This window comes from Rhinoderma darwinii, chromosome 1 (genome assembly GCF_050947455.1).
Source record: "Rhinoderma darwinii isolate aRhiDar2 chromosome 1, aRhiDar2.hap1, whole genome shotgun sequence".
Classification (NCBI taxonomy): domain Eukaryota; kingdom Metazoa; phylum Chordata; class Amphibia; order Anura; family Rhinodermatidae; genus Rhinoderma; species Rhinoderma darwinii.
Genome location: NC_134687.1, coordinates 188,767,091 through 188,780,442, shown reverse-complemented (window position 1 = coordinate 188,780,442; position 13,352 = coordinate 188,767,091). Strand labels below are relative to the sequence as shown.

General features: G+C 37.9%; 1 protein-coding gene across 1 annotated transcript in view; it reads left to right on the top strand.

The window, feature by feature from the left end:
- The window catches only part of GRID2 (glutamate ionotropic receptor delta type subunit 2), a 1,233,941-nt gene that overhangs the window by 1,022,946 nt on the left and 197,643 nt on the right, over positions 1-13,352 (top strand). Inside the window, exon 13 of the mRNA XM_075860662.1 lies at positions 6,266-6,461. Coding sequence (XP_075716777.1) covers positions 6,266-6,461 — 196 coding nt within the window. The remainder of the gene's footprint in view (positions 1-6,265; positions 6,462-13,352) is intronic.

Sequence of the window (13,352 nt, the reverse complement as noted above, 5' to 3'; positions counted from 1 at the left end):
ACCCCACTGTCACTAAAATGAAGGTGCAGAAGTGCTCAGCTGATCGTCTGAACCGGCAGTTGTGATCAGCGCCCCTTTTCAGGCTAAAGACAGGCTCACATGGAACGTCTATGGTCCCGTCTTCAGCCTAACACGCAATATCGATCATAGCCGAAGGTGCAGGGTGCTGAGCGCTTCTGCTACTTTATTCCAGCAACGATGTGGTCTCAGCACCGATCATAACCTCTAAAATGTCTCTGACATAGCAAAAGTTTTTTGAAAGTGCAGATATTCTTTAAGTGTTGTTGATATAATTTATAACCTTATGACTAGTATTTTTCCACAATACTTTTTTTTTAAAATCTTCAGTTCAATAGCTTGTGTAGGGTTTCTGAAATTATATCCATCTGACTGGTGCTTGCTTTGTCTCTTTTCTCTTTTCGTCTTACAAAAATAAATTTATTTTCCAATAGAATTGATTCTTTTTGAATGTGACAGTGCTACAAATAAAGGTTTAGGCTGGATTTTTTTTAAGGTTCTCGTTATCTGTTTTCCTAGCCCTTTTGTGACCAGGCCTTTTTTTGGCCTTAATGACCAAGGATTATTTTATTTTTTTTCACTGTCGCATTTCAAGAGTCATAACTTTTTTATTTTTCCGTCGACATAGCAGTATAAGGGCTTTTTTTTTGTAGGACGAGTTATATTTTTTAATTGCATCATTTTTGAATGCATATAATTATATTGATTAACTTTTATTAACTTTATCTTTGGAGGGATTTAAAAATAAACAGCTATTCCAGCATCGTTTTTTGCGTTTTAAGTTTACGCCGTTCACTATGCGGCATAAATAACATGTTACCTGTTTCTATGGGTTTGGCTCGATTACAGGGGTACTAAATATGTAAAGGTTTTATATGTTTTCCTATGTTTGCACCAAAAAGGATAAAAAATAAAAATACTTGCTTTTGCATCGCCGCATTCCAAGAGCCATAATATTTTTATTTTTCAGTTGATGTAGCCATATGTGGGCTTGTTTTTTGCGTGACAAGGTATAGATTTCATTGGTATTATTTTTGGATGCATGGGACTTATTGATTAACTTTAATTTAACTTTTTTGGAAGAGAATGGAAAAAAAATGAATTTTGGACGCTGTTCACCCGGCAGTTTGATTAATGTGTTAACTTCATTGTTTGAGTAATTACGATCATGGTGATACCATATATGTATATGTGTTATTTTTTTTACACTTTTGCTAAATAAAACCAATTTTATGGAAAAAAAAAAAGTGGTTTTAATCTTTTTTAACTGTAATATTTTTTTTTTCATAAACTTTATTTTACTTTTAGATTTTTTTTTTCATAGTCCCACTAGGGGACTTCACTTTGCAATTTTCTGATCAAAAATATAATGCTTTAGTACACTTGCTTTACCAAAGCATTATTGCCTGTCAGTGAAAAAATTACAATCTATTAAGCCATGTCTCTGGCATGGCCTAATAGGCAGTTACTGAAGGAAGACCTGGGGGCCTCTGTTAGGCCCTTGGCTGGCATGGAAACCCATCGGCGCTCCGCGATTGCATCACAGAGGTGCCGATGGGGTGACAGGGGGAGCTACCTCCCCCGGTCAAACACCTTAGATGCCGCGGTTGCTATTGACCATGGCATCTAAGGGGCTAAACTGCCGCAGTTGGCGTACTCTCCAATTCCAGCAGTTGCGGTAGGAGCCAGGCTGTGTATAACAGCCGTGCTCCTGCTTCTGATCTCGTGGGTACAGTGGCAGTACCGACGAGATCCGAGTGACGGATATATCTGTCCTGATGCGGGAATTAGCATCTGCTTGTGACAGATGTATTCATCACTCGTGTTAAGGGGCTAGGTATTTCCAGAAAACTCTATACCAACAGCAAAGTTTATAGCCATCAATAGTTTCCTGTCTTCTTTATTGTCCAGCTTTAATGCCATATTTTCTAAACAATTCTGATCTTTATTTTTATGGACACAATTTCTTGGCTAATCTACTCTAGGTGTTTAATCCTTAGTCTTCCAAGGGTCAGCCTGTTTCATATTTCTTGACAGATAGATTCTTTTGTAGTAAATAATTGACTCAAGTAACCAATATGTTTCCTATGTCTTTACCATTAAAAAGGTTTTCAAACAAATATATGTATCACCTATCTACATGATATCATATAAATCAGTTTTTTACTATAAATATATTTTTCAAAACCATTTGGGGATATTTTTCTTTTATGTGACTATCCATATAAACAAATCTTTGAATTTTTCAATTTCACACTCGCCACTGGAGCACACACAATAACCCGACATTACCTGTTTTCTGAAGATCACTCGTTAGCTTTGCTGTGTAGACTGGTGAAAGATCAACCAAATGATCTCATTATCATCTCATTATAATTATAGGCCAGGGGATTTGACAGCTGACAGCTCTTTTGTACTTTGTATACATCTCGTCTGTCGCTCTTTTTCTTTGGGCAGGGGCAGTATTCCAACTCTATACAGACAATGCAAAGAAATGTATGCCTCCAATATTGTCGTCCCAGGAAATTTTTAATTTTTTTGTTGTTTTTTTTAATAAATAGCTACAAAATATTATACACATTATTTCTCTTCTACAGACATAAATTCAAATTTTACTCAAATTAAATAGATGAGACATTTCCTTCAAATTACAACACATGTAGTGCTCTATTTTCCGAGCATTATTTACTAAAAGCTATGGAACCCCTTTAATAACTTGACCTGATTTGTTCTGACTTTGCAAAATGCAAGTGTATTTCTAGAATAGTATGCTGCATTGTAAACTGTATGAAGATCCAGTCAAAAGCAATGATTATAAATGGTTGACCAGAGCTGTTCTTTCTCTAATTATTTAGTAACTAATTGCTTTCTAGCTTGCAGGCTTTAGTTACAGTCAATTTTAATAACATCATTATATTTGTACATAAGTGTGTTTTTTCAACCTCATAAAGGAAAGTTTTTCTTTGTTTGTCTTTCTCTTCTCATCACCGCTTGCTAGTTGAAAAGGAATATTAATATAATTACTTTAACTAGTTCTCAATTTATATCATGATTATTATGGCTCCAATTATATGTTTTAACCAGTTAATGTCCAGCCAAAAATTAAAGATTTGGGTTTAATTGTATGCAATGTAAGGCAGAGTGTTATTTGCTTACATAGGGTGATACATATTCAAAATGTTCAACTAGTTGATGGTGGCATTGATGGTATTTTTACCGAGCTGAATTACAACAAAGCAGCGTGACATTTTATTGGTTATACTTTGTTTGTTGTAGGTTGATCATTGAGTAGCAACAGTATGAGGAATTAGAAATATACACTATATGGTTAAAAGTATGTGAACACCTTACCATTGCAAGCTATCAAGATAAGTGACAAGATAAGGATTGCTACATATCTATATAAGCTTGCTGGACATTCCATTCCAAAGACATGGGTGTTAATATGGATTTGGGCCCCCTTATTCTGCTATAATAGATTTCACTCTTCTGGGAAGGGTTTTTACAAGATTTTTTTGGTGTGTCTGTGTCATTTGTGAGGTCAGGCACCGATATTGGTTGATACGACCTGGTTTACAGTCGGCGTTCCATTTAATCTCAAAAGTGTTCGATCGGGTTGCGATCAGGACTCTGTGTGACCCACCCTATTTCCTCCACACCAAGCTCATTAGACCATGTCTTTATGGATCTTGGTTTGTACACAGGGCCACAGTCATGCTGGAGCAAGAAAGGGCCATTGTAGTTCACATTCACAAATTGTTTTCCTACTTATTTTTCATAATACTATATATAAATTAAAGAAACATTCAAGATAAGCACAGAAGTTTGGCCAGCATAAAATTTTTTAATAATAACAATAATAATAATCGATTGTGCTCTGAAAATAAAGCAATTATTATCTCTTCCTGTTTTGTTTTGGTTGAACTTCTACATTCTAAGGTCAAGTTCACATTTTGTTTGTCCTAGATTTTTTTTTATAGAAAAAGTATAGAAAGGTCCTAGCGAGTAAAGACGAAAAGGGAAAAAAAACTTGCATGTGAAAACCACTAATCACATGGACCCAACCTAAGGGTAAAGTCCACACAAAGTGTACTTTTTTCACTGTAGATTTCATTGCAAATCTGCAGCAAAATCTGCATGTGTTACATGTGGATTTTGCTGCGGCTTTGTAGCGGATTTCATCCTATGCATTACCAAGTGTGAAATCCAAAGTTAAAAACCGCAGCATGGTCTGTTTCTCGCACTATTTTTTAGGCTACATGTGAAGGTGGTTTTGAAATATCCATCTATATGTATTGTACTGTGGCCTAATAGTTCAATGTTGTTTACTATAAAGTTTAGTCTTCTCTAGAACTGATCTGAAAGAAGAATCAGAAAACTAAAAAATGGTTGATTCCATTTATAGATTTATAGTTAATAATTAAATGAACCACTTAAAGTATTGAAAAAAATTGTGTTTTAAATTTTGTCATATTTGATTATGTTACTTTCATAGGTTATATATATTTATATATTATGTGTAGAGAAAATTTCATATACTGTATAATGAAAGTGTATTGATTATACTGTGATTATATTATGTTGCTTAGTCAACTAATAAGACTTTTTGAAGGGAAGGTCTGCTGTACATTTCTTTAAAAATAAATTCCCAACAGTTTGGAAGTAATGCTAGATGAATATGTACATTCTAAAGGAAAATGTTCCCTTCTAAAATCCTAAATACTTTTATTTAAAAATAAATTCCCAACAGATTGGAAGTAATGCTAGATGAATATGTGTATTCTATATGAAAATGTTCCCTTCTAAAGTCATAAATAGAAAATGTCTGCTTTAAAACAAGTGCTTTTCCAAGTGACTCTTGTCTTATATTCAGCTGACATGTGAGACATACACATGTGTCCGTCCTTACCTTTCCTCTTATCTCAACATATCCTGAGATGTGTGGTGCAAGATAAACAGCTTTAAAAAAAACAAAACATGATCTCGCGATACTCTGTCACGAGATGCCTATTCTATGGGTCTCTATGTGTGGCCACCCAGTGGTTGTGATGTAAATTGCAGCCTGTCAAGGGTTTTTCGAGCCGGTCACGATATTGAATTGATATGATTTCAAGAGAAATTCGAGTCCTTAACCAAATTCAAGCAAATGTAAGGGTGGACACACCTGTATGCTCATCACGTTCATGAATCCCTCATTGATATAAAGCATTTGGTAAAGGTTATGATTGACAATTGATTCAATGCTTAGTCGACTACCCAGAAGAGTTGTCAAATACCATGCTCCGCTATTATACTAACTGTGTGTTCACACTCTCTGAATTTTGAACTAGCTGTTTACTCTTGTTGGTAGTCATAATCTCATTATTACTAAAATGCTCCAAGCAGCCTTAGAGGATTTTTTCCTGGACTAAAAGAATGGTTTGTTTTTCTCCCCAGAAACAGTTATTTTTTTGTCAATACTGTAGGTTGTGTCTAATATTGCAGCTCAGCCCCATTCCTTGACACTGCCATGGAAAATTGTGCAGCTGTTTCTGGAAAGAAGGCAGATCTTTTTTTTTTATAATTATGGACAACTCCTTTAAGTCAGTTGAGCAAGGATCAACAAGACCTTTAAAAATGTTTTCTTGACTGTGATTATATTCCTTAACCCCTTGGAGCAAAAGAGCAGTAGCGCTATGTAGATAAGCCTATGCATAGTAGATGTACAGCATGGGGATGGTGCCCACACCATCCGCAGTGGGTGTCATCTATATATTAAAGCTGACCATCTGCTGAAACTGCCATGATCCAAGATTACACAAATATGTCTGTTTAACCCCTCAGATGCTCCTAAGTGGTTAGAAGTGATCGCGGGTGCCGATGGATTGCCGTGGCAGCTTGGGCCTAAAGAAGGAGTTCTGATGGGTTGCCATGGCAGCTGTGGGCCATGTGTGTAGTGTATGCCTATTAGGCCCTGCTAGATACAGGACCGAATAGGCTGCCTGTTAGTTTTACATTTACAGGCATTATACATTGCTATACAGAAGCATTGCAGAGTCATATCTATGCAATCAAACTATTGTATATCATAGTCGGTTTGCTTTAAAAGGGCATATGACAATGGATGGTTCGCAGGATGCCAATATGTGCAAATAATTTGCTATGATAATAGATATTTATTGCATAAAGCATCGCTGAAGTTTATCTTTGTGCAATGGCTCTAATTTCTTGCACAAAATTAAAAATAAGCGTTAATATCTTTTCTTAGGTCTCTCCAGGATCTTTCAAGACAAACAGATATCCCTTATGGTACGGTACTGGATTCTGCTGTTTATGATCACATTCGAGTGAAAGGTATGAATCCATTTGAGCGGGACAGCATGTATTCCCAAATGTGGCGGATGATCAACAAGAGTAATGGAACAGAAAACAATGTCCAAGAATCTCTGGAGGGCATACAAAAGGTAAACTATTTGTGTTTCAATATTTTCAATAAATGTGTTGTGATTCTGTATGTGGTTGACTAGTTGATGTGGAGATTAACAACTCAAGAGAATTTGATGCGTAGTTTGGAGCTAGACAGTCTTTTTGGTAGATGTCAAAGGCTGTATTAGAGTATTGAAATGTATTAAATGAATCCAATGCATAGCATTAGTATACTTTTACAGCAGGAGGTAATATTGTGGCAATAAGGGTATACTTAATCTAACCAATATTAATAAAATTATTATAAATATTGGTAAGGCTTGGTTCACATGTGCCATTTTTGCCCCATTTTTTATGTTTTTTTTCTAAAAAACAAAGTAAATGCTGCCAGATTTTGACCAGGGTTGATCACTATGATTGAGAGTTACTTTAAATGATCACTAACTTTTCAACACACTTGAAAATTGTTGAGAAGGATCTGGGTGTACTTGTAAATCATAAACTAAATTTCAGCATGCAATGTCAATCAGCTGCTTCAAAGGCCAGCAAAATATTGTCGTGTATCAAAAGAGGCATGGACTCGCGGGACAGGGATGTAATATTACCACTTTACAAAGTATTAGTGAGGCCTCATCTAGAATATGCAGTCCAGTTCTGGGCTCCAGTTCATAGAAAGGATGCCCTGGAGTTGGAAAAAATACAAAGAAGAGCAACGAAGCTAATAAGGGGCATGGAGAATCTAAGTTATGAGGAAAGATTAAAAGAACTAAACCTATTTAGCCTTGAGAAAAGACGACTAAGGGGGGACATGATTAACTTATATAAATATATGAATGGCGCATACAAAAAATATGGTGAAATCCTGATCCATGTAAAACCCCCTCAAAAAACAAGGGGGCACTCCCTCCGTCTGGAGAAAAAAAGGTTCAACCTGCAGAGGCGACAAGCCTTCTTTACTGTGAGAACTGTGAATCTATGGAATAGCCTACCGCAGGAGCTGGTCGCAGCAGGGACAGTAGATGGCTTTAAAAAAGGCTTAGATAATTTCCTAGAACAAAAAAATATTAACTGCTATGTGTAGAAATTTTTTACTTCCCCTTTCCCATCCCACTTCCCCTTTCCCATCCCTTGGTTGAACTTGATGGACATGTGTCTTTTTTCAACCGTACAAACTATGTAACTATGTAACTATGTAACTTTGCAAAAATCAAAAGTACAAGCGAATATTAAAAAAACTTTGCAATATATCTTATCAGACTGTTTTTTCCATCTCCTCAAGAGGAGACAGACTATCAGTTCACTGAGGGATCAGTTTTCAGCTGCTCATAGAAGTCTTTAGAGAAGGGAAGGGGTAGGAGGGAGCAGAGTGTGAGACAAAGACACAGACACTGCAACAACTCCTAATAAGTGTTTTATCCCACTTCATTGCTGGATTCACAGCTACACTGCTCATTGCTGCTGTATAAATCTCCTTCATGTTGCTGCAGACTCTATATATGTGATAGGGGAGCAGGATATTATCTTTTCTGTTTGCAATTTACAGGAGAAACTATAAAATTTAGGCTTTATCTTCTTTGTGTGCAGGGTATAGAAGACATTATAGCAGTTAGGCTCCACCCACTAACTCAGAGAAAATGGAAAGCAAGAGATAAAAGCATACAGAGGGGAAAACTGTTAAAAAATGCAGTAAACAAGTCATATAATGGCCATAAATGTTATTATTCCTCATGTAAACATATATGACAGCTTATACTAAAAAGTTACCTGAAAAGTTAGGTATGCTTTAATTATGTTGGACAATATTCAGATGTTTACAGAAGAGACCTGATAATTTAGAGTGACCATAAGTATGTGTGGCTGTTTAACTCCTTAACGCCTTTTCACGGCAGTCATTAAGGGGCCTTATTTTAGGCCGCCACCTATTCATGGTGGCCTAATCCAAGTCCTGCGCCGGCACCTGCTACGACTGTAGCTATCAGAGTTTCATTCTATCACGATTGTTTAACCCCTCAGATGCCACGGTCATTAGCGACCGCGGTATCTGAGTAGTTTACAGGGGGAGGGAGCTTCCTCTGTCACCTGTTGGCAGCCCACAAATGCGATCGCGGGCCGCCGATGTGTTGCCATAGCAGCTGGGTACCTAACAAATGCCCCCAGGCCTTCCCTGGCTATATGCTTGATAGATGCCTGTCAGTTTAAGGCCTCATTTACACGAACGTGATATACGTCCGTGCGACGCGCGTGCTTTTCACGCGGGTCGCACGGACCTATACAAGTCTATGGGGGCATGCAGACAGTCCGTGAGTTTTGCTCAGCGTGAGTGCGCTGAATAAACCTCACGACATGTTCTCAATTTCTGCGTTTTTCGCGCATCACGCACCCATTGAAGACAATGGGTGCGTGAAAACAACGAAGGTCGCACGGAAGCACTTCCGTGCGAACTGCGTGATTCGCGCAAGAGCTGTCAAACTCTGAATGTAAACAGAAAAGCACCACGTGCTTTTCTGTTTACAAACATCCAAACGGAGTGTCAGAATAATTAGAGATGAGCGAACCGAACTTCACTGGGTTCGGCCGAACTCGTTTTTTCCGGTACGCGACGTCAGGAGACAGTCACTGTCCAGGGTGCTGAAAGAGTTAAACTGGTTCAGCACCCTGGACAGTGACTTCCGATCACAATATACATGAACGTGTAAAAAAAAAAGAAGTTTCTGACTTACCGATAACTCCCAGCTTCTTCCTCCAGTCTGACCTCCAGGGATGACAATTCAGTCCAAGTGACAGCTGCAGCCAATCACAGGCCAAGCACAGGCTGCAGCCAATCACAGGCCAAGCACAGGCTGCAGCCAATCACAGGCTGCAGCGGTCACATGGACTGCCGCGTCATCCAGGGAGGTGGGGCCGGATGTCAAGAGAGGGACGCGTCACCAAGGCAACGGCCGGGAGACCGGACTGGAGGAAGCAGGAAGTTCTTGGTAAGTATTAACGTCTTTTTTTTATTCACAGGTTGCTGTATATTGTGATCGGAATTCACTGTCGAGGGTGCTGAAAGAGTTACTGCCGATCAGTTAACTCTTTCAGCACCCTGGACAGTGACTGACGTCGACTAGCCTCATCTCTATGATGGCGGCTGCGCGAAAATCACGCAGCCGCGCATCATACACTGATGACACACGGAGCTGTCAAGTGCCTTTTGCGCACGCAAAACGCTGCATTTTTTTGCGTGCGTGTAAATGAGGCCTTATACTGTCAGGCAGAAATGCTTTGGCATACTAAGTATATCAAAGCATTATATAAGCGATCAAAAAAATCGCACAGTGAAGTCCCCCAGTGGGAAAGTGTTTTTATTCTGCAAATGTCGTAAAACATAAAAAAAACTATACACATTTGGTGTCGTCATAATTGTACTGACCCATAGAATAAAGGTATCATGATATTTAAGCCACATGGTGTCAGCGTAGATTTAAAATGCATAGAACAATGGCTAAATTGCTGTTTTTTTATAACCCCCCCCCCCCCCCCAAAACCTTTATCGCTATAGTCACTTGTTGCACTTATGGATTCTAAACCTTTGTTAGATGTGCATGAGATATGCTCATGTTATATGTTTACAAGAATTTTAGTTCTCCAAATATTCTGAACTGTTTCTCTCGGCAGTTAGTTGTTGTCAATAAACAGGCTATCCCGCGAATAAATATAACATTTCTGTGTTTTAATTGAAATCATTAGAAGTATGCTCCTGTGTCCATATATTCCTGTTACATTCTTGTTGTGGTGCCCCCTGATGTTCTGTTGATTCCCTCTCAGAATGTAGACGAAATTACCTATATTCCCTTATACTGGCGCATCTTGGTGTGATTACTGTCAAATTTATTAAAAGGCACATACACATTCGAGAGGCAGAAAAGCAAATAGATGTCTACTATGAACAGGTATAGATTTGAAAAAACAAATTGGTGCCATTTCAGTTTTTATACTTAATACATTTTAATAAAAAAATTTTCATTGAAGACAACACCTATTTTTCTTGTCAATTTGTGATCTGCAACTTTTTTCCGTCACAGTTCAAGTCAAAATCTGGGCAAACTGCATAATAAATGTGGGCTAATGTGTTCAATGCCAGAGAGATTAAGCCTTTTCTAGTCCACTGATTCTCATTGGCTGCCCTGCACAATAGCAGAAATCCCTACGCAGCCTGTGTACAAGACAACTGGACACATTAGGTGGATGTGGATGTGCAGAAAGGCAATCAAAACAACACCAGCGGGCGCCATAACAAGCATGTAACAGCAATATCTAGACGCAGGAACAAATTTTTTAATCAAAAAATATTTTTGCATGATCTAACAGAGTAATGTATAATTTAAACTTCAGGTACACTTTCAGGAGCTTTTTTGAGGTAGGACCTCCTTATTGTGTCAGAAAAAAAAAATAACCTCAGTCGGCTGAGGAATTCTGTGGTCCTATAACAGACCTCTCTGACCCTGCAACATATAGAAAGCCAGGGGCTGAGAAGTATGAATGCAATCTAGCTGTCTCTTTCTGCATATATAGATATACACAGCACATTACCAACACTGAGGGAATGTATCATCAGAAAATTGTAATTAGGTTTTTGATTATAAATTATTAAGTGTTTGAGGGTGTTTTTTTTGGGGGGGGGGGATTTCTGTATCTTACTTGTCATTCTTTCCGTATAGACTGGGAGAAATTGATCGAAGACTATTTATTGTCATTAGAGGATGGGCAAGTTAAAGGGGTTCTCCTTGATCCTTAGGATAGGTCATCGATATCAGATCGGTGGAGGTTCGACTTCTGACACCCACACCGATAAGCTGTCTGAAGAGGCTTCAGTAATGAATGTCGCAGCCTTTTCATACTTTACCAGGCACAGCGCCATACACTTCTATACTGGCTGTGCCTGGGATTGCAGCCGATCCTATTTACTTGAATGGGACCGAAATTGCAATCCCAGACACAGCCGCTACGGAAGTGTATGGTTCTGTGCCTGGTAATCTATGAAGAGACCACAGCGTTCGTTACCCCTTCAGTCGGCTCTTCGATGAGGGTGCCGGGAATCGGACCCCCACTGATCTGATATTGATGAACTATCCTACGGATAAAAAGTAGAGAAATGAGGCGGCACTTCCAAAATAAATGTGAGCTTTAATCGCCAAATGCGACGTTTCAGTCCGACAGGACCTTTCTCAAGCAGGTCCTGTCAGACAGAAATGTCTCATTGGGTGATTAAAGCTCACATTAATTTTAGAAGTGCTGCCTCGTTTCTCTTCTTTTTATGCCTGCATCAAGGGACCTTGTATCTGGTCCTGTTTGGTGGCGTGCACCCATATTTTTTCTATCCAATGCTGTGATTCTCTGTGTATCTGTATACTATCCTAAGGATAGGCCCTCAATATAAAGGTCCTGGTGAACCCTTTTAATAATAGCTCTATTGTACTACTGGAGGTCTTGATGAGGCAGAAAAGCAACACTATACACACACAAAAGGCTCCATATGCAGATCCCATGTTACTCCTTGATCTCGGCGGAAGGGGGCTGTACTCCATCACTTCCAGAAGACTATAATAATCTGACATTTTTCTGTCAATTGACTCCCATTAATTTCAGCTGCCATAAAGGACCACACAAACCCTACACCACTGTCTATAAAGGCAATACAGGTAGGAAGCGTCTCCACCATGGCCACCACAAGAACATTTTTTAGAAATGAAAAATAATTAGCTACTATACATTTAAAAAAATACCAAACTCATTATACATTGTCTATAGACTTAAATCTAATTATTGAAAATAAAATTAAGTACGTGACACAAATATTTATTACTTTCCATTGTTTTAGAGTGACCAAAAGCAACTAGATAAGTCTTTGGTATCTCAAGAATCTGTCTCCTCTATTTGTTCATTCGGCGAGTATTATGATTACGATATCAGTATATTCATTTTATTTTTCCTATCAATTAGTTTTAGGAAGGTACAGTGAGCACATGCACTTGTTCAATATATTATAAGTGCAGGAAGATTTCAATGCAGAAAAATGGTTCCTCAAGCAGGCAGATCTTATCTTTTATTAGAAAACATAAAGCTAAGTGCACTTAGAAGAAAATGTTTTAAAACCATGACTAGAGTTTTAAAGTTTATATTATTATAATCCCCAGCCTAGAACAAATGGCTATAATTTAGATCTCCTATAATGAAAAATATACCATTGAGTATTGCAAGTGTAGAATTTGACATAACATGATAAAACATAATGCATTATTTTATGAGAATACACATTAGGGCTCGATTATTTCATAAAGTTATATAAATATGTTAATACGATTGTAATGAGCACTGCACGGCAGCACTCCACAAATGTCACCAGCCCATTGTGTCAATCAGTGCCGCCTATCCATTTCTACAATTTGTTATAAAACCTGGAGACTCAAATGATAATAATTTAAAATTTTGGGAGTTAGAATTTGTAAAACATTTATTTTCCTAAATCAAGAAAAGGAAGCCAGTAGATTAACCCCTTTTACGTTTAGAATAGAAATTAATTTTGATAAACTTACACAAAACATGGTTGTTTAAAAACTGACCGATATATGGGGCTTTCCTTGGTTAATGCTGTCATTTTTTGTGTTCAGCTTTATTGGCCTCAGACCCTTTTTTTCGGAATATGACGCCACAAAGGGCCTGGCACCCACATCTTGTGATCACTATAAATCTTAATATTAATTGTATAGTAGTATTATATAAATATTATATAGCACTGTTATTTGATTACTTTATATGTGCAGCGGTTATTTGTATTATTTGAGCACTGGTATGGTATTTACTTACTTAGGTTCTGTACAGTATTCAGTTTTTGAAGTGTATGAGGGTGTAGGTTATTAGACGTTATTTAGACAGCTGTGTGAAATTGT